Source organism: Periplaneta americana, chromosome 9, assembly GCF_040183065.1.
Source record: "Periplaneta americana isolate PAMFEO1 chromosome 9, P.americana_PAMFEO1_priV1, whole genome shotgun sequence".
Taxonomy (NCBI): Eukaryota; Metazoa; Arthropoda; class Insecta; order Blattodea; family Blattidae; genus Periplaneta; species Periplaneta americana.
Window position 1 is genome coordinate 176,133,551 of NC_091125.1, and position 27,394 is coordinate 176,160,944.

The 27,394-nt window shown below is 37.2% G+C and overlaps 1 protein-coding gene across 6 annotated transcripts in view; it reads right to left on the minus strand.

Moving 5' to 3' along the window:
• The window catches only part of LOC138706776 (uncharacterized), a 153,653-nt gene that overhangs the window by 18,319 nt on the left and 107,940 nt on the right, over positions 1–27,394 (minus strand). For all 6 annotated transcript variants that reach the window (XM_069836458.1, XM_069836457.1, XM_069836459.1 and 3 more), the window contains 5 exons: positions 26,296–26,498; positions 15,642–15,705; positions 8,561–8,656; positions 4,296–4,396; positions 4,094–4,225 (listed from right to left, as the gene is read on the minus strand). In XM_069836458.1, the coding sequence (XP_069692559.1) occupies positions 4,094–4,225; positions 4,296–4,396; positions 8,561–8,656; positions 15,642–15,705; positions 26,296–26,498 (596 nt within the window). The remainder of the gene's footprint in view (positions 1–4,093; positions 4,226–4,295; positions 4,397–8,560; positions 8,657–15,641; positions 15,706–26,295; positions 26,499–27,394) is intronic.

Below are 27,394 nucleotides of genomic sequence, written 5' to 3' on the forward strand. Positions count from 1 at the left end.
TGCATATATGTACCGGTAAGTTACATTTCACCACTCAAATCATTTTCATATCTATGATTGTAAATTCAATTTTTTAAATTAATGCTTAGCAATTGTATTATCGTGACTTTTTATTAATTTACTTCCCTGACAATTTATTTGGCTATTCCTTTGCGGAGTTCTAGTTTATTTAATTTTCCTCGCAGTAGGTAACTGGGCTACTGCCAAGTCAGTCGGATGATGGGCTGCCATCTTTAAGCCTTCCGACTGGCTCCTTCTGTGTATTATCTCCAAGCAGAAAGATTTGCTTCATCTGCTCAAGTTCCCTTGAAAACCATAGAGTCTTCAAGTTTTTACTCCAGCCATTGGTGTCCCAGTATTTTAAAGCCCCCAGAAACAGCACTCCTTATTGGTTCATGGAAACTCCAAAAAGCAACTTATAAATTATGGAAACTAACTAAACGACATTTCATACAAGTTGAGAGGATGCGAAGACATTTCTTTCCCCTTCTACTTGCCCTGAGTCCGTCAGTGACAGGTTACAACCCCACTTAAACTCAGAAAATGTACAAATAAAGAAATAACGAATGATAACGATAATGAAGCAGTTGGTAGCTGTTACCTCTTATACCTGCACCCCCCAAGCTGTACACACTAGCAAATAAAATATTAAATAAAGTACATAAGTGAATATAAAATAGTGTCACAGATGTTTGACAATTACATGTTAGAGTATATTTTTGTGTAGTTCTTAGAAAATTTTCAACTAATAATTAATTACATTTAGAAATGTCAGTTTGTATTATGAAGTTAGGGGGAGTGACACAGTGCAGATTGTCCCATTGTGTACGCTGTAGAGTAGCAACTAGCGGTGGAGAAAACATTTATCTTCTGTTGTCAGTAGCTTTTTAATGTGCCAGTTAATATAAACAGCAATAAAATTCAATATAAACGCTTAGTACGGACTTCCGAAGTGTAGAGTACCGGTAAACACTTTCAGAAATAAAATTTGTCACTATGTAGAAAGTCAATTAGTCGAATGTTTATGAGATGGACAGTAGCATGTTCTCCTTCACTGATGGTAGGGAGTGTGAGTAGAGGGGGAAGCCTATCAACCAAACTGAAATGGGGTTTAGTTATTATAATTTCAACATATCAATTCAAAAAATAAAATCTATGGCATTTATTGGAACCCAGCAAAAAAGAAAAAGAAAAAAAGGTAATAGAAACTCGTATAGTTGAACAAAGGTTTTTTTAGTTACCCATAATGCTCGACATCATATTTGCGAAATATGGATATGGAAAAGAAGTTAGGAAGGAAAGATTTCAACAGATCTGTGGTACAATAAGAAGTTTAAGAAATAAAACTACTGAACAACCACAATTAAAATTTTGTAAAACGATGGCAGGCCCAATACTCACATGTGAGTCATTCCATCTCAAATCAACCAATTTCGCCGAAAACCTGTAGTGGTAAAATTTCAAATTTGAATGACACTTAGTCTGAACAATTATTGATGTGTCATAGGAAGGAAAACACAGTAATGGGTATTTTTTTCTATGAGACAGTAGTTTTCGAGAAATGTTCAATTGAGTATGTAGGGGTGTACATACTCTTGGTGCTCTGTCTGAAAGGAAAAAAATAAATTACAGACATGCTATTGCAGGGAAATTCATGAAACTTCTTCAGTTATATTGCCTCATTCTGACTTGTTAGACATCTTGATCTACTGTTTGACCTTGCTGTCAATAATTCACAACAGTCTGAACACCTCCATTGATCCCACTATGTTTCCATAAACCTGTCCAAGATTTCCCAATGACAGTTTTAATCTGATTGCAACATTACAAACTAGTGATGCTATTGGCTTCAGCAGTGGTTGAAGCAGTCTGCTGAAATCCCAGAAAACTATCCTCTTCAAATCACCGTGCATCCAATTCAGAACGTATTTTCATATTTTTTACTGCGTGAATTAGTTTCCCTCAGAACTGTTTTGCGGCAAGTATCTGGGAGAGGGGAAAGGGTCCCCTGTCCCCCAGCCATGACATCCATGGGTAACAGTGATTACTGATGATGTGTTGTCCCCTCAATCCCCTAATCTTGTGGGGTGGTTGAAAGATAAGGTGTGTGGTTCGAACCCTCATACACTAAAGGAATTAAACAACAATGTCTGATGATTCCACTGGCTGAAATCCAGCGTGAACAATGTGAGCATCTTTGTTTGGCACAGTGAGAGCGACATTCCCAACACTCCTCTGAGCCGAGATGAATACTATCAATGTAATCCAGTCCATCCCTTGCTAGCTAGTCGAGAAGAAAAAGGTCGTAGGCTATATATGATGAACACAAAAATGGAACTCTCTGCATCATAATCCACAGTTAATTCCCGATTTACCACGAAAATCGTCTGTAGCTGCATTTAGATTGGCAACAGGCCATGATTGTTTGGCCAAACACCTGCATAGAATTGGAATATATCAGTCCCCTAACTGCCCATTGTGCAACTCAAACCAAGAAATGGATTCGGAACACCTCAAAATCTGTGCTTCAGTGGCTGACCATGATAATATCTTTGAAAAATATTGGAGTGCAAGAGGTCAAATGACTTTATTGTCAAACATCTGGCATTAGAAAACAACATAACATATATGATGAACACTGAAGTTGTAAGCCTTGTATTATTTATATCTGCTTTGGGAAAGTTACATCAGCACAGAATGACTTGCAAACCAACATTACTTCTTGATTCTGAAACTAAGGAAAAGAAAAAAGAAAGGATGACTTAAATGAATTTTCTTACACCATTAATAGGCTTGACACTAATAGTGAAATTCAAATGAAATTATCTGGAAATCGTCTCAAAATACAAAATATTATCAGAGATTGTCTACTATACAAGTCCACAAACAGTGGAAGATCAACATAGGTACAGTGAAACCTGTTCAAACTGGAACCTGAATAATCCGGAATCCTGTCTATTTCGAAACAATTTATTGGTCCCAACGAAATTCGTATGTATTGTGTGTAATTTTTCCCGAATAAAACGGAAACTGCTCAAAGCAGAAACAGAAATTGTCTGCTACTGTTCAAAATAGAAATAATATTTTGACACACTATTTTAATATAACCTATATTTTGAAACAGTGTGTAATTTCAAGGAATGCACGAAATATGTAGATCATTATGATAAAAACAAGTTTTCTTTGCTAAAATTTTAGAGGGTGCGAGAATGTGTTGACCTGGCGGTCATAAATTTTATTGCCCTGTTGACTAGGCAGACAAGTCCTTTCGAAAATTTTCAATGCTTCATACCCGTATACTGTCGTAGCTGGGCAGAACGCAAGTGTAGTGATTTTGTAATAAAAAAAAAAAGCCGCGTAAAAATGTGGTACTATCATTAAGTGATGAAGTAAAAGTTGTCGAGTTAAAGGAAAATGAGAAACGAAGTGTATGAGAAATAAAGTTGAAGTTCAGTTGTGGAAATTTCAGGTGTAACACTTTGAAAAATAAAGACAGTATCATGAATGAGTGGCTTGCGGTCAATAATGTTGATACAAAAAAGGAAACAGAAGACAACTGGTTATGTCGAAATAAATCAACTGTTGTGCAAATGGGTTCTTCATGCCCTTTCAAAGACCATGCAAACCCTTGAACTTGCAAAGAAATTAGATTCAAGGCTTCTAATGAATGACTCCTAGTCCAATTAAATAATGTGCAATGATATACAGTACAGCATATAGTATACTGTTAGGTATTAAATTTAGTGTAATTAGTAAGCTTTAGTAGTGTTTAATGAGAGAGTTACAATAACATTTATACAGAAAATGAGATTTTCATCAAGATGGAATAAGCGACAAAGATGATTGAATGTGAGTAGGGTTAAATGGAATATTTTGCACTTTTTGCAGTTTGCGGTGTGCCATTCTGTTTTTCATTTATACAGATGATAAAATATTCCTTTTTCACTTCAAACCTGAATAATACAGAAACCTGTCCACAACAAAAAAAAAAATTGGGACTATGTCACTTCAGTCTTGAACAGGTTTCACTGCGTATGATCAGACCAGTCGTTAACACTGAGTCTGGAATATGCTCATAATCATGTTGACTCACCTCATACAGTGCCGCCAGGTGGTTGGAGGTGGCTATCAGGAATGGCTGGTTCACGCCCGGGTGGTCCAGATCGTGCGTTACGGCCGCAATGAGTGACGACATGACCTCGAGGGGCGTCAGGTGTGCCTTGATCTGTAACCGTGGAGGCAGTAAGTAACAGCCAACACATCCACCAAGTCTCATCCCACTGCAATCAGCCTACCTTCTCCTCCTGCAAGAAGCAGTGCATCGCCTGTGTCACGTCCGTCGCGTGGATAGAGTTGTGATACGGGTTTGTACTGTGATAGCCCTCCTCCACCAGGGCTGCAACACAACAGCGCATGTTCAGCCTTTTGTACCGCACTTGAATCACACAGCATCTTAGCTGGGCACACAGCCAGTATCAGCAACAAGGAGGAAAGCAATGCAACATGGCAAGAGGAATGGGGTAAAACTACAAGACACAGTATTCACAGTAACCAAAACGTTTTTTTTCAACTCGAAAAACTGATTAAGACTGGTTCACAATAAACCGGGAACGGAAAAGACAACGAGAACGAGAACGGAAATAATGTTAAAATAAATGTATTTAAATGTGAGCATTAACAATAGGTAATTGAGAATACCCACATTTAAATGCATTTATTTCAACAATATTTCAGTTCTCGTTCTCGTTGTCGTTTCCGTTCCCGGTTTATTGTGAATCAGCCTTTATTGCCAAATCTGATCTTCATATTAACTGGACATGGAAAATGCACTCATACTACCACAGGTTCAAGATAGCTGAAGACCCACATGTCCCTGTGGGAGAGAAGAAGAGACTGCAAATCACTTCATATATCAGTGTGTTTAGCAAAGAAGGACAGCACTGCTACTTACAGACCTGTTACTAAATCTACGTATTACTCTATGAAAAGATTTATTAAATCTACATACTTAGACTTCAACAAACAAAATTTGATAACACAATCAAGGGAAAAAATGGAACTCTCTGCATCATAATCCACAGTTAATTCCCGATCTACCACGAAAATCGTCTGTAGCTGCATTTAGATTGGCAACAGGCCATGACTGTTTGGCCAAACACCTGCATAGAATTGGAATATATTATATCTGTCCCCTAACTGCCCATTGTGCAACTCAAACCAAGAAATGGATTCGGAACATCTCAAAATCTGTGTTTCAGTGGCTGGCCATGATAATATCTTTGAAAAATATTGGAGTGCAAGAGGTCAAATGACTTTATTGTCAAACGCCTGGCATTAGAAAACAACAACAACAACAACAACATATCAGTGTGTAAAATACAAGACTGAGGGGCAAGAACTCTTGAACAGTGTCAGAAACAATGGCGGACATTGGCCAATAAGTAATTCGGAATTAATTCAAAACCATTTAGAATACTACTTTTCGAAATTCATTAACGAAAGTAATTTTCAATCCAGGTAAACTGTACATAATTTAGTTTATGTTTTAATGTATAATTGATATTTTAATAATCTTCAACATTTATTGTTACTCATATTAGGGCCTATTATATGAATCCAAGTAAGGCACCAGGGAAGTACATGGTTTAATGATCAGAGTGAGGAGCACCATCCCACGATCAACTGTAAACACTATCAAAACATTTGGAATCCATGACATCATTCCAAAAATAATTACTTCTATCATTAAAGGGTCTGTGGCGATTCTGAAAAATCATTTATACGGAATATCATAATCCCCCCCCCCCTCTTTCTATTCGTTAGTGTGTGATTGTTACAATATATGTACAAATTTATTATTTCTTAAATTTAAGCTCCTAGTTCACATTTCAATTTGACTCATCTACTTTACTGTAATCGTTATTATCCTTATATGTGTGTTATTCTGTGTTTTTAATGCAAAAAATGGATTGTTCTACAAAGGAGAAGATGATTTCTGCCCTCATTGGTGTATGGTTTCGCGATGAAGAAATGAAGAATATTTGTGGGAAATTAGTGGAATCCATGCCAAATCGTCTCAGAGCTGTTATTAGGAACAAGGGAGGCCACATAGATTACTGAGGTATGTCTTAGATCCTTTTTTTTTTATCCCGTTTGAGTGTTTTTGCTTAAGTAATTGCGTTGTTCGGATTAATTTGCACGCTACTGTATTTTATATAATTCTGGATTCCAGTGCTGCAGAGATGAACAATTTTTGTTGATGAACATCAAACAAAATACATTAGGAACAGCAAGAGATGATCTAAGATCTATACAGATCTCCACGTGGAAAACTTAGGCATCCATATGCCATATGGCTCCATACGGACAAAATTTTCTTTTCCCCATACATTTAATTAAAAAAATTGTAGGATCCCATACGATGTACGGCCCCATATGGCCTCCATGACAGCACTGGCCCTAACTCTTGAATGAAACCCCAAGACTACACTGAATAACAGTCTGCTATAATCTTGCAGTATTTTTCACATTGTGTTGACCGCATAAAATACTGATACTGGTAACCAGAAATATGCGTATGATAATAGGCCCTAACTCCTGAATGAAACCCTAAGACCACACTGAATAACAGTCTGCTATAATCTTGCAGTATTTCCACATTGTGTTGAACCAAATAAATAATAATTTTAATACAAAAATTCCAATAAAATAAATAAATACTAATAAATCAAGAGTTTAAAAAAAAATTAACGAACTTAAACCGATAGTTATTATAAAACCAACACTAAATAAAAATAATAAAAATTATAAAAATATATTAAAGAGCCTATCCCCCGTATAAAATACTGGTACTGATAACCATTATAGAAAATTAAACACAAGTTAAAATTTGTTAAAAATTGGATGGAGGTGAAAAAAATTACGCTTCAAAGATTATATAAGAATATTCATGAATGTCCTATTAGAACATAGTATAATATTAATAACTGTACCGTAACATAATAATAATAATAATAATAATAATAATAATAATAATAATAATAATAATAATAATAATAATAATAATAATAATAATAATAATAATAATAATAATTTAAAATATTGTCGGCGGCCAGTAGGCGAACTATGCATAAACACTGGATCATATCGTATAAGCAGCGCCAATGCCTCTCTCGAAATCGGCACGTGCAACGAGTTATACAGATTATGTAAATTGTAAACAATTTTAATAATGACCCCCGCGACAAAATTCTGCGTATGCCACTGTGTCAACCGAAATCTAACAGTATTTTAATATCTACATGTTTATATGTAATTTCATCCACTGCATTTTATTCAAATATATCTGTCAGAAACTTTCTTAAATCTTCACCGGGACAGTTGTAACAGAATCCTAAATGACACTCTGGTAGTGAAGGATTGTGTATCAGTTGTGAAAGACAGTGTTTATAAGAATTTATCTCATTTCCAAACCAGTTGTTAGCTCTTTGATTTTACTTTCTATTAGCATTAATTTTACATTTTGACAGCGCTGGTCAGCTTGATGAGTTAATGACCGAATTTGGTATAATTTTCCTCTATTCAATACCTAATTCTCTCTTTACCCTTTCCTATCCAGTCTTCTGACTGAACTCTTACTTTCTTCGACCCCAATGGCATTAGAGCATTCGAGGCCTAGGGGTTCATTTCACTTTTCTTCCTATCCTTCCTACTTTTCTGTTCCTAGTGCTGACCTGCTATGGCACTAAAATCGTCCTTCAGTGGCTTAAGGAGGGAAAGTTGGTGATCAACAAGATCTCCCAACTAGGTCCAGTGGACCCGTTGACCAACAGCAGGTGTGGTCCTCCAGACATTCTGGGGGTTGTGTGTGAATGAAGTAGCTACCAAAACGTTAAAATATGGTGTTCACTTAAATCGGCTACAACTTGCCATATGAAAAATATTGGAGTGCAAGAGGTCAAATGACTTTATTGTCAAATGACTTTATTGTCAAATGCCTGGCATTAGAAAATAACAACAACAACAAAAACATTCTGTGTTTTTGGCAACCCAGGATGCCTGGGCAGACTATTTCTTGGAAATTATATATATATATATATATATATATATATATATATATATACATACAGAATAATGTACTAAACACTGTAAATCATGCATGTAGTATTACTCATGTAATGAAAAAGGTAGTCTTAAAGAAAAAAGACCCACACACATACATACAGAAAAAAAAAACACACAAATAAGACACACACACAAAAGCAGAATACACAGAAAAAAAAACATACACTTTTCATGTGCCATATATACAAGTTAAAGAGAAAATTAATTACCAGTACAGTAAAAAGAGAAAAGATGACAAATTAAATACCTGAGCAAAAAGACTGATTGAAAACTGGTGCAGTGTGGTGTGTAGCACTGCTATTAGTACCATTGGCAACTGTTCAATTAGTATATTGCAGCTTACATTTAAATATAAGTTACAATTCTGTTGCCAAGGGAATAAGTCTTTGCAGGAGCTACTATATGACATCACAGTTTTTGTTCATACGCTACTTACTGAATAACTTCCACACACGAACAACATCCAGGTTGAAATGGTCCATCAGTCCATACCAGTGAAACAAATGAACACACAAAACTGGCAGTGATCGCCCTGCAACACACAGAGCGCCGGTCACGAACAGTTCTCTACACTACACAAGCGAATTCATATGCATTGAAAACAGTCATTATATGAGTAAAACGAAAAGTATGCACTCATAACTCCAAAATATATTAAAACGAGCATAACATTGGCTTCAAATATTACCATTACTTATTTCAAAGAAAACACGAAGATGAAAATTGCTTTCATATTCTGCTGTGATTCTTTTACCACTAATATGTTTTGTGTCAGATCTTGTCTATGTCGTCTCATGATCTAATGTTTTCGTGTTTATCTGCAATTAATTTGTATGGCATCAAGTACAGATGGAAGTAATCAGCATTTACTCAGTACTTCCATTTTGAACAGTCACAGCTTTATAACCAAGATATGAATGACTGAATGATTAACATAACACGTGTGCTGTGTGTAAGGTTTAAAATATTGTGACGGGAGTCGATCGCATCCCACAGAGGTCGGGGGCGCACGAGGAAAACGAGCGACGCAGCCACCTTCTTCACTGCGCCGCTCGGGTCTGGAGGGGACAGACGTAAGAGGGGGGCACAAGGTGGAGGCGCGGACGCGACGAAGGGTGAGGGGGAAGTAAAGCAGCTGGTGACTGAGGGGAGAAATCCAGAGAACTCTGGATAGGCGTTATCTTCTAGGCATCTGTCGAGATCGCGAACTCTCCAGAAACTACGGTTTAGTTATAAATACAACACGCGAGTGAACTTGAGCAGTCGTTGTTGTAGTCGTTGGACAGCAAGCCAGCCAGTCTTGTGTAGCAGTGAAGCCAGCTTTGAGACCGGAGTTCGACTTGAGTGTGTCTGCAGCGGTGTGAGCATCCGAAGCCCTGAGTTCGAGTGCAGTGGACCGCAGTTGGGGGACCTGAGTTCGAAGTTCAGTGGACTGTCTCTGAAGGTCTGGGGTTCGAGATACTGTGAACTCGAGTGACTGAGCTAGAAGAATTAGCCAAGGCAAACGAACTGAGAACTGACAGTTCTGATTTGTAAATAGTGCTTTGTGAACATTGGTTAAAATTAGCAGTACATTGTTGTTCTCAATAATCCAAGTAAATTGTCATTGTCGTCTGTGGAGTGCAATAACGAACAGTGTCACTGTGTGGAGTGGAAATTCCATTGTTGACGGGAGTAGAATTAAATTGTAGAAAGTGATTATTATTGGTGTGAGAATAAAATTACATTATTGTTTTGTAATAAAAGTTACAATATACTCGCATGCATAGATGTGTATCGTTCATAACATGTAGTAAAGCTTAAATATGTACAAATCCAATGCTCAAGTGAATGCAACTAAAGAGTGATTTGTTTGCTAGATGCACATTTTTTAGCAAGAAAGGCATTATATACTTTTAGTTTAGAATTAAAGTTTATACATACGTATTTTGAATTTTATGTAACAGATCTCTCTTGCATTGCCTACATGCTGAAAACTGTCGCTTCCGACATCCAAACATTTTGTAATCAGAAGTTCCAATGTCCTCACTAATTGCCAAACATCGTCTTTGAGAACTGACTGTGAGAGCCTCTTTTCTGTACACTTTTCCCTTAAATAGACTCCATAGGAAGAAGTCCTCACGGCCAAAGATTTTTCGACATATGATTTCTAGGGATGGGAGGGGAGGGGGAACTATACAAGTCATTATTACAGAAACCATACAGATTTAATCAATGGCAGCTGAACAAGGTTCAAAGCATGTGCACGCATTCAGTTTTAATACAGGGTGATTCAGAAGAAATAGTAAATATTTCAGAGGGTGGTAGTACGGATTATACTCAATTGAGCCCTTCCAACTAGCAGGGCTGGGCAGTATTTGAAATACATTTGTATTTTGTAATTTGTAAGGATTTTCAAAAGTATTTTCTATTTCAATACATAAAATTGATATATTTTGTATTTCAAATATTCAAAATACTTTTTTCTTCTTCTTGTCCTTCAAGTTTTGGATTTGAATTTGAAGAATGAACTTTTCTCTTATTTGTCTACTCATTTCAGATGTGCTAGCCATACACTTAGTTTTCTTGCCATAACTGATTTCCATAAAGAATTCTCCAACAGCATCAAGGATCCATCACCCAACACTTGCTAAATGTTCAGTATTACGGAATGCGTCTAGGAGACTCAAATCCTCAGAAATTATATCAGATGTCTTGAAATATTCATTAAAGTTTCCTTGCCCAACTCGATGGAATTCTCTTTATGACTCAATCTCTCAAATATTGCAATTCAAACATGATATAAACAGTATATGTGAAAAACTGGGATAGCCAACCTTTAAAGATGTTGAGTTTTAGTTCCTTGAAGAATATTGTGCAGTCCTGAAACCCACTGCTGTAGCCCTTCATTTAATGCAAAATGAGTAGATGTGCTATTACGGCTAACTTTTCTTCACATTAATTTCCCTCAAAAACAGATTACATATTCTGTTATCTAGCAATCTACGCCATCTATTCCAAGTAACTCCAATCCTAATAAGTTCCTTTCATAAAGATTTAAAGTGATGTTTGATCTGACCCCAGAAGCAAATTGAGCTATTTTGGCAGCTTGCTTCCACCCATCATTTAAGATGAGATGACTACCTGACACTGCCTCACCAAATGATACGAAGAGGATACAGAATATGTGTGTGAAATCAGCTGAGCAGTTCTCTGCTACACCTTTGGTCAGTTCAGATGATGAAAACAATTTTTGTGTTTTCAACTCAAGTACAACTGACTTTGAAAAGCAAAAAGAAAAGAACTTATCTACTGCGGAGTATGAGCTCATACAATTCTTCAATGGCAAAGGGACAACCCTGTGCACTCTAGAGAATTACCCAACAGTGAAACAAGCTTTTATAAAGTATAATGCAAATTTGTGTTCCTCTGCGCCTGTAGAAAGACTGCTCTGTTTTGCAGAATTTATTCATTCACCAGCAAGAGAATCCTTATCTGATAAACTTTTTAAGAAACTTGGTTTTTTGAAAGGGAGCAGTATTTATTCATATGTAGCATAATTTCATCGCTGACTGGGTAAAGGAAGAATGTTCAATTACAGTGTTTATATATATATACTGAATCCAGTGCAGCTAACTGTACACTAAGTTCCTAAATTCCTGCTTCTCCCATTTCTACTGAATCCAGTGCAGCTAACTGTACATTAAGTTCCTAAGTTCCCACTTCTCCCATTTCTACTGAATCCAGTGCAGCTAACTGTACATTAAGTTCCCAAGTTCCTGCTTCTCCCATTTCTACTGAATCCAGTGCAGCTAACTGTACATTAAGTTCCTAAGTTCCTGCTTCTCCCATTTCTACTGAATCCAGTGCAGCTAACTGTAAATTAAGTTCCTAAGTTCCTGCTTCTCCCATTTCTACTCAATCCAGTGCAGCTAACTGTACATTTAGTTCCCAAGTTCCTGCTTCTCCCATTTCTACTGAATCCAGTGCAGCTAACTGTACATTAAGTTCCCAAGTTCCTGCTTCTCCTATTTCTACTGAATCCAGTGTAGCTAACTGTACATTAAGTTCCCAAGTTCCTGCTTCTCCCATTTCTACTGAATCCAGTGCAGCTAACTGTACATTAAGTTCCCAAGTTCCTGCTTCTCCTATTTCTACTGAATCCAGTGCAGCTAACTGTACATTAAGTTCCCAAGTTCCTGCTTCTCCCATTTCTACTGAATCCAGTGCAGCTAACTACATTAAGTTCCCAAGTTCCTGCTTCTCCCATTTCTACTGAATCCAGTGCAGCTAACTGTACATTAAGTTCCCAAGTTCCTGCTTCTCCTATTTCTACTGAATCCAGTGCAGCTAACTGTACATTAAGTTCCCAAGTTCCTGCTTCTCCTATTTCTACTGAATCCAGTGCAGCTAACTGTGTATTAAGTTCCCAAGTTCCTGCTTCTCCCATTTCTACTGAATCCAGTGCAGCTAACTGTACATTAAGTTTCCAAGTTCCTGCTTCTCCCATTTCTACTGAATCCAGTGCAGCTAACTGTACATTAAGTTTCTAAGTTCCTGCTTCTCCCATTTCTACTGAATCCAGTGCAGCTAACTGTACATTAAGTTCCCAAGTTCCTGCTTCTCCTATTTCTACTGAATCCAGTGCAGCTAACTGTATATTAAGTTCCCAAGTTCCTGCTTCTCCTATTTCTACTGAATCCAGTGCAGCTAACTGTACATTAAGTTCCCAAGTTCCTGCTTCTCCTATTTCTACTGAATCCAGTGCAGCTAACTGTATATTAAATTCCCAAGTTCCTGCTTCTCCTATTTCTACTGAATTCAGTGCAGCTAACTGTACATTAAGTTCCTAAGTTCCTGCTTCTCCCATTTCTACTGAATCCAGTGCAGCTAACTGTAGATTAAGTTCCTAAGTTCCTGCTTCTCCTATTTCTACTGAATTCAGTGCAGCTAACTGTATATTAAGTTCCCAAGTTCCTGCTTCTCCTATTTCTACTGAATTCAGTGCAGCTAACTGTACATTAAGTTCCCAAGTTCCTGCTTCTCCTATTTCTACTGAATCCAGTGCAGCTAACTGTATATTAAGTTCCCAAGTTTCTGCTTCTCCTATTTCTACTGAATTCAGTGCAGCTAACTGTATATTAAGTTCCCAAGTTCCTGCTTCTCCTATTTCTACTGAATCCAGTGCAGCTAACTGTGTATTAAGTTCCCAAGTTCCTGCTTCTCCCATTTCTACTGAATCCAGTGCAGCTAACTGTACATTAAGTTTCCAAGTTCCTGCTTCTCCCATTTCTACTGAATCCAGTGCAGCTAACTGTACATTAAGTTTCTAAGTTCCTGCTTCTCACATTTCTACTGAATCCAGTGCAGCTAACTGTACATTAAGTTCCCAAGTTCCTGCTTCTCCTATTTCTACTGAATCCAGTGCAGCTAACTGTACATTAAGTTCCCAAGTTCCTGCTTCTCCTATTTCTACTGAATCCAGTGCAGCTAACTGTATATTAAATTCCCAAGTTCCTGCTTCTCCTATTTCTACTGAATTCAGTGCAGCTAACTGTACATTAAGTTCCTAAGTTCCTGATTCTCCCATTTCTACTGAATCCAGTGCAGCTAACTGTAGATTAAGTTCCTAAGTTCCTGCTTCTCCTATTTCTACTGAATTCAGTGCAGCTAACTGTATATTAAGTTCCTAAGTTCCTGCTTCTCCCATTTCTACTGAATCCAGTGCAGCTAACTGTACATTAAGTTCCCAAGTTCCTGCTTCTCCTATTTCTACTGAATCCAGTGCAGCTAACTGTACATTAAGTTCCCAAGTTCCTGCTTCTCCTATTTCTACTGAATCCAGTGCAGCTAACTGTATATTAAGTTCCCAAGTTTCTGCTTCTCCTATTTCTACTGAATTCAGTGCAGCTAACTGTATATTAAGTTCCCAAGTTCCTGCTTCTCCTATTTCTACTGAATCCAGTGCAGCTAACTGTGTATTAAGTTCCCAAGTTCCTGCTTCTCCCATTTCTACTGAATCCAGTGCAGCTAACTGTACATTAAGTTTCCAAGTTCCTGCTTCTCCCATTTCTACTGAATCCAGTGCAGCTAACTGTACATTAAGTTTCTAAGTTCCTGCTTCTCCCATTTCTACTGAATCCAGTGCAGCTAACTGTACATTAAGTTCCCAAGTTCCTGCTTCTCCTATTTCTACTGAATCCAGTGCAGCTAACTGTACATTAAGTTCCCAAGTTCCTGCTTCTCCTATTTCTACTGAATCCAGTGCAACTAACTGTATATTAAATTCCCAAGTTCCTGCTTCTCCTATTTCTACTGAATTCAGTGCAGCTAACTGTACATTAAGTTCCTAAGTTCCTGCTTCTCCTATTTCTACTGAATCCAGTGCAGCTAACTGTACATTAAGTTCCTAAGTTCCTGCTTCTCCCATTTCTACTGAATCCAGTGCAGCTAACTGTAGATTAAGTTCCTAAGTTCCTGCTTCTCCTATTTCTACTGAATTCAGTGCAGCTAACTGTATATTAAGTTCCTAAGTTCCTGCTTCTCCTATTTCTACTGAATCCAGTGCAGCTAACTGTACATTAAGTTCCCAAGTTCCTGCTTCTCCTATTTCTACTGAATTCAGTGCAGCTAACTGTAGATTAAGTTCCTAAATTCCTGCTTCTCCCATTTCTACTGAATCCAGTGTAGCTAACTGTACATTAAGTTCCTGCTTCTCCCATTTCTACTGAATCCAGTGCAGCTAACTGTACATTAAGTTCCCAAGTTGCTGCTTCTCCTATTTCTACTGAATTCAGTGCAGCTAACTGTACATTAAGTTCCCAAGTTCCTGCTTCTCCCATTTCTACTGAATCCAGTGCAGCTAACTGTACATTAAGTTCCTAAATTCCTGCTTCTCCCATTTCTACTGAATCCAGTGTAGCTAACTGTACATTAAGTTCCTGCTTCTCCCATTTCTACTGAATCCAGTGCAGCTAATTGTACATTAAGTTCCCAAGTTCCTGCTTCTCCTATTTCTACTGAATTCATTGCAGCTAACTGTACATTAAGTTCCCAAGTTCTTGCTTCTCCTATTTCTACTGAATTCAGTGCAGCTAACTGTACATTAAGTTCCCAAGTTCCTGCTTCTCCTATTTCTACTGAATTCAGTGCAGCTAACTGTACATTAAGTTCCCAAGTTCCTGCTTCTCCTATTTCTACTGAATTCAGTGCAGCTAACTGTACATTAAGTTCCCAAGTTCCTGCTTCTCCTATTTCTACTGAATTCAGTGCAGCTAACTGTATATTAAGTTCCTGTTTCCCCCAATGTAGTTGATTGTATACATGCTCCTATTCCCTTCACAGTGGAAACTTCTGTAGATAAAATTTCTCCCGCTTGTTCCGAATTTCCTCGACCATTAGAGAGCTGATGAGTGGGAAGCATTCATTTTGCTTCACTGATTCAGATAAAGGAATCTCTCAGCATTTTAATGTGCTACGAACCAGGATAAAGAACTTGCGCCAGAAATAGCCGAGATGTAGTCCACTGGCTGACTCACCTCCTGTCACCGTGTCCAACGTGAAGGCATTGAATGGCCATTGCCACACGCGGTCCAGCACGCACTGCAACAGACAAAGCACCGCTTGGCATGAGTTGCGTCTTGCTTAATCAAAATAAATATTTTGTAAATCACGGGCGTGCCAAGTCCCTGTCACCATGCCAGTTCCTATTTACAGGACTTGGCAACTCTGCCTGCTCTTACCTAATCTGCCGGTAAGGGAATCTGTTTATCTGCACTTATGACGTCCACACAGACATGTAAAACAGCTTCTGCCCTGGTTGTATTTCTACTTGGCATAAAAACAAAGACCCATCTTCTGGTGTAATAGCAGAAGTACTGCCTGATATGGTGAGGTTTTGTTTATTTTAATTCGCTCGTCATACTTCAGTATATTCACTTATTTTGTAACTCATTAATCCATTTACTTTATCCAACCACTCCCTATGAATACCAACTTATTAGGCCTACTTAATTACTGGCACGTGTACTATTATTTTGTTCATTATTTATTTTATTGAACTACAAACTAAATTGAACAGATGATCTGATGACTGACGTGGCGAGCTTGACAAAACCCAGACTACTTCTGCAATACAATAGTCGCCAAGTCGAGACAGAGTACTAGGTAAATTATTTAACAACAAAATTGGCCATCTTTCATTTTGTATTATTTCAGACTGATGTTAACTCTACAGAAGTAGCTATCAGAATTTCTCCTTTGTTCTGACTGTACATTTCACCAGAGCAGAATAAAACTCTAATTTAGTGCCTACTCGAATAGAGGACAACGTATTTTTAACACGTACTTTAATAAATTCAAATAGACTTAAAACTATGAGAGTCCATCACCTCAGCAATCGCAGTTTATTACTTAACACTCAGCTCCAGTAACTTGCTAAATATTAAACAAAACTTCTTTCGTTGGACACCCCTTTTGTGGAAGACATTTCTTTGGGATCAGATACAGTAAAGTCCGTCGTGATTGACACACATTTATGTCACAGATTTCTTTCCCTGTGTGCACAAAATAATACAATCACTTCGCTCAGTGATATTACAGGGGACTAGGCCAACTATTTGCTTCATTTCTTTCCAGTTTCCGGATATTTTCGACAGTCGTTCCTATTACTTACACTGTCACAGTGTAATCCTTATCTGAAAGTTTCGTGTTTCCTCCCCTTCACATAACAAGCAATGTGTTATGTTCAATATATTTATCGCAGTCTACTATATACAGTCACGAAGCTTGAGTTTTGAGGGTGCTAGAAAGAATAGACTGTGCCAGTACTATTTTGCATTGCCTGTAATGGGGCGATATTAGCGATCCTAGTGGTGAGCATGTATCTAATGTTTGCATGTTTACTACGTATTGAGCTTCGCGACTGTATATACTAGACTGTGATATTTATAAACACTCGTCACTGCTCTGTCCTCCGCGGATTGAATTTTGCACGCGAACTTAACCTCGTAACTCCTCTTCCTTAGTCCCCTTCGGAAGACTTCGGTTGATTCCGTGTAAGCGTGGATTCACACGTGAAGGAATTTCTTATGCACGACTCAGCTCTGTTTTTTTTTCCTTTTCTTTTTTTCTTTTCTTTTTTTTTTTTTTGTTTTTGTTTATTTGTTTTTTCTATCTGTTTAGGCCTATAGGTCAAGTGTTATGAATAATCTATAACAAAAGATATACATTCAAGCAGCAATATTGTATGCACAAGAAACATCCCTTCCCTATACTAAAAGCCAGGTTATGAACCGACTAAACCGGAAGCAACGTTCTGGTGCTCACTTTCTGAGCTCTGTTGCCACATAGTGGCGCGAGATTCAAAGCGTGTTCAGTGTTTGTCACCGATATGTTTAAAATAACTACTGTATATAGTTCTCGATAACACTATCCACAATATTAGTAATTAAAATTACTGTTTTTAAGAAAGCACGAGCTAATGACGCTGGCACGAAATGCGACTCGTAATGCACGTGGTACTGCAAATCAACTGGCTACACTGTCTCCGTGATTCCGTTGCCAGATTTTCGTTAGCAGACGACATTTTCACGCGAGGTCCAATGAAAAGCTCCGTTCTCGTTCTCCCCTCCATCCCCCACACTCAACGTGTCATCGCTGCACAGACTACCCCTCTAACCCACACTTTCCTCTCGCCATCCCAACTACTTCCTGTTTAGTCGGTTCATAACCTGGCTTTTAGTATAGTCGTGTGAACCAGGCGCTGCCCGAAGTGGACTTAGACAAATTCACGCTACAGCAAGCCGTCACTTTCTGTGTCTAAGGCTGTACGTTGTCGATAAGCCTCGTTCCGAAATCCCCTCCCCTCACTACACATATTCTTTACTTCTCATTTCTCGCAGGCCATCAACATCATCCCCCCTCCACTTTTTTTGTGTTTCAGTGAGAATAAAGGCCCATTCACAATGAAAATTAAACATAACCGTAACATAAACACAGAAGTTTGCGCCCAGGCTACCAAATGGGATCATTCACAATGATTCACATAAGCATTGACATAAACATTACCGTAAGACGTTAACATGAAAGTTTGCAAACTCTAAACTTTCATGCTTATGCTTACGTGATTTGCAAACAGAACACAATCGTGGAGCGCTGAAGTATACGACAGAATATGAGGAAATGGCGTCGTTGTTATGTTTTCATGGTTACCAAGTATGTTTGCTGTTATGTTCATGTTCCCATCATGAATGATCTTGATTTTACCGTAACGTTTATATTCTTAAGTTAACGCTTACGTTATGTTTAATTTCCATTGTGAATGAGCCTTTATTTTAGCCACTCTAGTACTTTTCTCTCTCACTAACAAACACAGATGCGCACGCAGTGGAAGTGCTTGGCTCGTCACCTTGCCCATCTTGCCAAAGCGACCGCACATCTAGGTTTAGGCAGGAATGTCCAGCATATGTAATGAATGTCAATTAACAGCCAATCAGGACTGACCAACAGTTAGTAAAAAATATGGTGACACGACTTCATTTTACTAATTAATTTGGCTTCTTGATTCAGAAGTCAAAGATTATATTTCACTCAATACAGTAGACGCTCTCGATAACCACAGAACTAATTTTATACCACATGTCTGGCAAAAGCAACAAGCCACGGGGCATTAAAAACAAGACCGCAAGTCTGCACAGTCACAGGGAATGCCTGCGTGCTGCGCTCGAGCGGAGTTCGATTCGCGCTTGGACCGATTACCTGGCTAGGGGTTTTCCGAGGTTTTTCTGAACTGTAAGACGAATGTCAGGTACTCTATGACGAATCCTCGGCCTCATTCCGCTAATACCATACCATCGACGCTAAATAACCTAGTAGTTGATACAGCGTCGTTAAATAAAAAAGTAAAGTAAGGTACAAAATGGAGTTATTAACCACAGTCTAGTATAACAGTCACGAAGCTTGGGATGATTTTTTTGCATTTCTCGCGATAGTTGCTAGCCGCTTGGAGCGCTGTGAGTACTAGGAACAATAGACTGTGCCACTGCCATCGTGATCTAATACAGGCCGTAAGGCAGACCATGCGACTCGCTTAACCCGATCACGAAGGGCGGCGTTTCAACCATATAAATTAGTTGTAATGCATAAAGAGTAACATATATTTCTCTAAAATGCAGTGTAATTGCATTAATAAAATTTAAAACAATGATTATGAGACACTTCACACATAATTCACTTGCGAGTTAAGGTGTAATATTATTTTAGGTGTGAAAATTACGTTGTTTGTATGTGTAATACGTGCCTTTATTTCGATTAAATATTGCGAAATCCTTGTACATTCGTTTATGCACGATTCAATAATTTTCAGTTGCATCGCACGGATATTTACATATATTGAAATTATAGATTAGCTTTACTGTACCAGTTGCAGCTTTCTATCTAATTTTAGTGGCCTCCAATGCCCTGTCATTACATATGTATGTTACGTCATATGGAAATTATAGGTTATGTTTATTTAATTTATATTCCTATATTTGCAATTATACATTATAATTAAACATAAAGTCATGTATGATACCCCGCACATTCAATTTGTCTGTATTTTAATACTACAATTGAGTACTGAATTATTGTATTTATCTACTACCTAAGAGACGAAGTAAGACAATCGTACGTACACTAACTTCATAGGAGTGGTATGGTAAATTTTCTGTCTACAATTAAGGAAGATAGATGTGCTAAGTTAAAATCACAATATAAATTCTTTTTTATTAAACCTCAAAATAGCTTCCAATCTAAATTTAAAATGTTGATCGGAACAAATTATGTTAACATGTAAAATTTTCTTCATATTAAAATAACACAGTTTTGTGATTAATTTTGCAACATATTATGCAACAAGAAGTAAAGAGAACTTATGGACACATTACACTAAAGAAAACTTAGCAATGACACGCAATAAAGTTATAATATAATATTTCACTGAGCTCCATACATTGAAATAGAAAACCCGAACATACATTACGGCGGTCCAGATTGAAAAGGCATTAACTGTCCCTATTTCGCATTGTTGTGAAAAGTTGTGTAAACTGTAAAATGTTCGTTATCGGTTGTAATAATTGTAAATGGCCAAAATACAATAATTTGAATAATAATATGGGACAAGAAGCCGTTTGTAGCATTATAAATTGTAAGAAAAAAGAGGTCAGAGTTATCCTTCTTCCGAAAGATCCAGGAAGGTGAGTTTATGAAATATAATATATACTTTATATAAACCTTATGTATTTCATATTTCAATAGTGGAAGGAAGTGTTAATTTTGTCAAAAGAACACGATATCGAAAGTACAATACAATAAATTTTATCGTCTGCTAGGGAAAGGGTCTGTGATGAGGCGATAGTAGCGATCCTAGTGGTTAGAAACTATCTATGGATGCATATCAGTAAGTATTGAGCTTCGTGACTGGTTATTATTATTGTTATCGGCGTAAGGACTATTTTTGTGCTTGTGCTACGCCACTGGTGAAAGTCGTTGCTGCTCTCATTTTTACACGCGCGCGCACAGCATGCTTTATGTACCCCTTTTCAGTTTTATGCAACTCTGCACTCTATAGCTTGCCTTCCAATTAAGATAACCTGTTTCCAGGAGATTTCAACGCAAGGTTAGGTGTAGCATAGCGTGAGACACCTGTGCTATCCTCATTGAAGGCAAGTAAGCGAGGAGCGTTAGCATCACACTTCCTTCTTTATCTTAAAAATGTTAACCAAGGAAGCTCCTGTGACAGTTCAGGTCAAGGATTCAGCCTAGCGCCCACTTCCAAGTGCTGAAAACTGCCCATCGCCTCCCTCGCCCCAAAGCTAAATGGAATAAAGACGCTGAAATAAACAACAATAACCTCGGTAATACGTACACTGTATGTATGTATTTATTCACACTGCAATGGGTATATACCCGGTGGCAGTGATAACTAATTACTCTCAATAATGACAATAATAAACTTATTAATTAAAAATACAATTAATAATAATACTAATAATTAATACTAACAATAATTAATAATAATAATAATAATAATAATAATATTAATAATAACAGGGAAAATCCTAAATTAAATGAATCACGATCACTTAAGATAACATTTAAAATAAATCTAATTTGTATCTTAAATCTAAGTTCGAACTAAAACCCACGAGTATGATATGTTCATATCTGCACAAGTACCTTTCAACACTACACTCATTTCGCTGTCAACTCACTCACTGCACTGGAACTACGACACATTTCCCTGATTCTATCCTGATTTCATTAACACTTCAAAAACATTTCACTGTTCAAATACTTTGCACTGCCACTATAAACTATAAAGCTTCACTGACAGGAACAAGTTTCACTTAAACAATACACGTTTCACTGACACAACACACTTCACTGACACAACATAATTCTTCACTGATACAACACTTCAATAACAAAATATCATTTACATCCTTTAAATACTGTGTATAATTACCGTCTATTAGTAAGGTCCTTAAGCCTATTTTTAAATACATTTTTGGTTGTTGGTAAAGCCTTTAGTAAGTCTGCAGGTAAAGCATTCCAGTCCCTGATAGTACGATTGAGAAAAGAAAACTTTCCAGTGTCCGTCCTCTGTCTTCTTTCCCTCAATTTACATGAGTAGTCGTTCCTTGAAGAATAATTTGGCGGCTGAAACCTATTTTTTATTTCTCTCCAGGCAGGCTCGCCTCTGTATGTTTGTGTAGTACGTAACCTTAAATTTATGTACTTACATTTTTAATTATTTCCAACTGAACAAAATACAAATAAAACAAAAATCAATTCACAGAATTTAATTTTAAAAATTGTAAGAACAAATATAATTTTATCATCAGTCAGGAGTTCCAAATGTCCATACTTATGATCAATGCCTGCTTAACGTACCATTCTTAACGAAACGCAACTTATGTTCAAAGTTCATGAACAGTAGTAATCAAACGTACGCACTGCGTACTCTCAGAATTGCAGAACATAGCTGTGTTGGGCGACGAAAGGGGCAGAAGTCATAAATCGCAAATTTTGAGTAGAACGAAAGCAAAGTTTGAAATGAGGACCACTATCGTTATGAAGGGCTGGAAATCTGTCGCTCTACATCATTATGGAAGAGGACAGACCCATGCCCCTCATAACATCTGAAGAAGTACTCACATGGAGGTCAGAACTCGTATCCATCAATTCCTGACTTAGCCCTTCTTACCGTGCACCATACATATATTTTAAAGGCTCTCGTGCTAATATCTAAATATTGTGTTGCCTATTACAGCTGTTTAGTCAAATGTCAGACGATAGGTCGGAACATCGCAAGTGACACTAATAAGGCATCACTCATGCACTCACTTTCTCTCTTATATCGAATTATGCACACTTCATCCCCCTATTATTTATTCGCTCGTTTTCATACTCTCTCTCGCTATCATAATATTAATACTCGATCACAACGCGATAACACGCTAGAAATTCCACTTCACACATCATCTCTGTATTCCTCATCTTTCACTGTTGCTACCTCTCGTCACTGGAACTCTCTGCCGCGTGAAGTCAAGGGCTGCCGAACATTGAAATCTTTCAAATCCAAGTTAGAAAATTATCTTATGACGAGTTGCCAAACTAACTTACTATTATGACAAGTGTTGTATTTCGTTTCCACGTATTCACATTTTTTTATGTTCTAGTGATATTCAACTTATTTTATATTTTTGTTTTCATATTTTCCGATAATGGTATATCTATAATGTGATAAGTTGAGCTATATATAATCATAATTTTCCTTACTGTGTGTACTTAAAAATATTGTATTCATTGTATGCTTTGTACTGCACTATTTTATTATTACTATTAGTATTATTATTATTATTATTATTATTATTATTATTATTATTATTATTATCAATAATTGTCTTATTTTTTATACTTTGTATGTCTCATTTATTTTGACCTGCTGTTCACATTTTATTATGCTTTTTTCTTTCTTTCTGTATGTTATATATTCTATCTGATTTCTTCTTACTTGTTGTTTACATTTTATTATTATTATCTTATTCAGTTTTGTCTGTAAAATTGTAGTGTACTTTGTAAATTTGTAGTATCTTTTGTAACGCAGTTTTACTCCTGGTTGAGTGTTAGAGAAGGCCGAATGGCCTTAACTCTGCCAGGTTAAATAAATCATTATTATTATTATTATTATTATTATTATTATTATTATGAGGCAACTAAGTCAGGAGATAATGGCGTAGGCCTATTATTATTATCAGCCTAACGTACAATTATTTCTGTAATATCCATGAAAAAGCAAACGCTCATCTAATAATAATAATTTACTGCTCCCCTAGGTGCAGACAGTGCCGTCCATGGGTTGGAATGGAATTTACGGGAGGAGGGGCACTGCGACCTGTTGCGCTAACCCTCAAGCTAGGCGCATTCCCAAATCCACATCCGCTGACTACACTAAGGTTCGCTGCGTACCCAGGTTTCGAGCAGGCAACCCCCTCGTCCCTACGCCAGCCCCCTCCGTGCATCGATAGTCGGCGTATGGAATGATGACGAAATGGAGAAATGTTCACGGAATGATGTAGATGCCTAATTTGGGGAAAAACGGGAGAACCTCGAGAAAACCCCAACTGCGACCTTGTCCGCCACAAGCAATCAATGAAAAAGCCCAGACCCAACCGGGACTCGAACCCGGGCCGCCTGGTGTGACCACTTAGCCACAGCAGGGGGTAAAACAATACGTTAAGGATACAGATCAATTTCATTTACGTATTATGTTTACCAATCTATGGGTATTAAGGCGTTAGTATTGAAAGTGCAGACATTTCGCAATGCATTCACGACAGCATATTGCAGGAATGGAGGGAATGCAAGCAGCAGTGATTCGTTCGTTCAAGTATTTCACATCCGGCGCCCCTCGTGTTCCGTATTCTTTGTTCCTGAAAATTGTTCTTTCAACTTAATCGTATTCAACCGATCGATGTTGCAATTTTTGGAAGATCCGAAGTTTTGGAATAGTGTAGAATCATCGACGAAAAAATTTACAGAATATTTCGTGATTCTGACATTAAAGTGCGTGCGTGAAAACAAAATGCACTGCGTGAGATTCGAACTCTTACTAGTTGCACATGTTAATCAACTGCACTTTGCAATTCAGATCTGCAGACTACGTGAGAGTGGTCCAATTTCCATAGATTGTGTACAAAATAATGTAAGAAGGTTCATTCTGTGGTAGCGTGTCGTCTCCAGACTAACCGGCCCGGGTTCGATTCCCGGCGGGGTCAGACATTTTCTTTTAAAATTTCTACCTCGGGACTAGGAGAGGTGGTGGTGCACAACTTCTCATCACTAGATTGTGCACCGATATGCCTGAGTTAAATCCCAAATCTCTCCGCAGTGCATATGAAGAGAAGGCATATGTCATTGTTGATAGTGATTCGTCCGTCGGATGGGGACGTTAAGCCTGGAGGGCTCCTTGGTGCTATTCGACAGGAGTAGGCTACGTGCCCTTCTCCCTTCCTCACCCATTCCCTACACTACACTTACACGGCACAACTCTCCCCGCCGAAGTGGTGTGCAATTTGAAAATGGGTCACAGTCCTGCCATCTATCCGCAATATGCGGAACCCGAATCACGCAAAGACTCACACACGCACACATACGCATGCGCACGCACACACACGCACACATATGCACGCACACACACACACCTCTTTCTCTTCAAAGAAAAAAAAAAAGAAAGGAAAAGGAAAGAACAGAAAGGCTTTTCCTCATTGTGGTTATTAAGAATAGCTAAATCCACCTGAACAACAAAATTATTGTTTACAGACTGTGGCGTAAATTTGAATGTAAATAAATGCAATATAAGACAAAAAGAGTACTACGAAAAAGTAAACGTATAGGACTTCTAAATCAACAATATTTTAATAAATACATTACAAATAAATAAGTAAACAAGTAAAAAATAAACAAATAAAACAAATAAATAAAGAAATAAAACAAATAAATAAAGAAATAAAACAAATAAATAAAGAAATAAAACAAATAAATAAACAAATAAAACATAAATAAACAAATAAAACAAATAAATAAACAAATAAAACAAATAAATAAACAAATAAAACAAATAAATAAACAAATAAAACAAATAAACAAATAAAACAAATAAACAAATAAAACAAATAAACAAATAAAACAAATAAACAAATAAAACAAATAAAACAAATAAATAAACAAATAAAACAAATAAATAAACAAATAAAACAAATAAATAAACAAATAAAACAAATAAATAAACAAATAAAACAAATAAATAAACAAATAAAACAAATAAACAAAAAGAACAAATAAACAAATAAATAAACAAATAAAACAAATAAACAAATAAAACAAATAAATAAACAAATAAAACAAATAAACAGATAAACAAATAAACAAAAAGAACAAATAAACAAATAACATAAACAAACAAATAAATAAACAAATAAAACAAATAAATAAACAAATAAAACAAATAAACAGATAAACAAATAAACAAAAAGAACAAATAAACAAATAACATAAACAAACAAACAAACAAATAAATAAATAACCACAAACATATATGAAAGTGGAAGCGAACAGAATAACGCAGCCTGAACGCAATGCTGCAGTGTTGCACCGCATTCTTAGCGCGAAGTTTCTGAAACTTAGGCAGCCGCACATCAGGAAGTCTGGACTGGACTGGTTGATAGGTTATCCGAGCTGCTTATTCCTACTTCCTGAATCCTGTGAGCATGAAGCTGTTCGATTGAAAGGTACTCTACTTCGAATGCTCTGCCGTGCTGGGTTTGCACCACAGGGGAGCAAAGCAAAACCATAGAATCCCCATATAACGAGATTATGGGGAACATCATTTACCTCGCCTCTCCATTATAGCTTGACCTTGGTACAGAATATCGGAATATGATCATTTAATAAAGGTATTGTAAAATAAAGTCAAATTGTTACAAAACATACAGACAATTTTACTTTTTTTGCCTCTTGTACAGAGGAGGGACCCTATGTCTATAATTTGATATAAAGAAAATATAATTATGTTATTCACCTTTTGTGTGTGTAACCATCAAGCGAAGTTGGAAGAGGCCATCACTTTATAAAATTACTTTTACACACCTGCACTTGGCCGTGGTGGATGTCGTCGAGCAGGGCAGGCTCTTGTGTGAGGGTCCGCGTCGTCAACCTCTTCCGCCGCCGCTTGTGCATCGTCAGGAACCTGCCAGTGTGGAGGGGGCGCTGACAACTGGTGTCCAGCGTCTCCAGCAGCAGCCAGTCCGAGTCGGAAAGGTGTCGTGGCGCCCTTGCGGGTGCAATGGGGCCTGCAACAATATACTTCACATCTAAATGGTCCACGATTAGCGTTTTCAATTTGGCCATTCTTGACAGAGTTGTCGAAAAGTCCTGTTCTTTGTATGAATTACACTGGGCAACACTGATTTCATTGCATGGAACGTGTTAATAATTTTAAGATGAAATCGAGCCGCTGAAATCAGACACGAGCTCAGAAAATTCCCATCACATCAGATTTTCTCAGAAACCAAATTTTTTAAATTTGCGTTATATGCAAAATTACCAGTTTCCTCCCTTGTATTACACATGCACTTTATGTTTTATTCTTTTGAATATAATGTACTTTACTCTATAACCTTACGTTTGATAATATTATACAACCTTCATTCATCATAAAAATCAGTTTGTATTTTGCAACAACCACCATGAATTGATGCTTGATTAGGACTGCCAAATTACGACCCTAGTGAATGGGGACTTCATTGGTGCTTCGAAACAGTTTGAAGACTTCACAACAGGAACAGGATGCCTCTGTTCTGACTGGTCATTCTGCGTTTCCGAAATTATATTACGCAAATGAGGAACTATTGTTAACAAAGATGAAATATCAAGAACAGAAGTAACAAGTGTGGAGATTTTAAACTGTGCATATTCCTCATCATTGTGTGTATTATATATGCAACTGCCATCAGCTTGTCACATGCATGTCATCTTGTTTCTGTTTCTGTGAGCAGGTATAGTATTTATCCATTCTTTTACTTTGTGCACGTTTTTGACCACAAGTCGTTAGTGTTCGTTTTCAAGTTTTCTGAGTACCATGGCGTATATAAATTTTCTTCTCCCTGTAACATAGTTCTAGTAAGCTTATATTAAATTAATTTTCATCATTTTACTAGCTATCTCAAATCTCAAATTAATTATAATT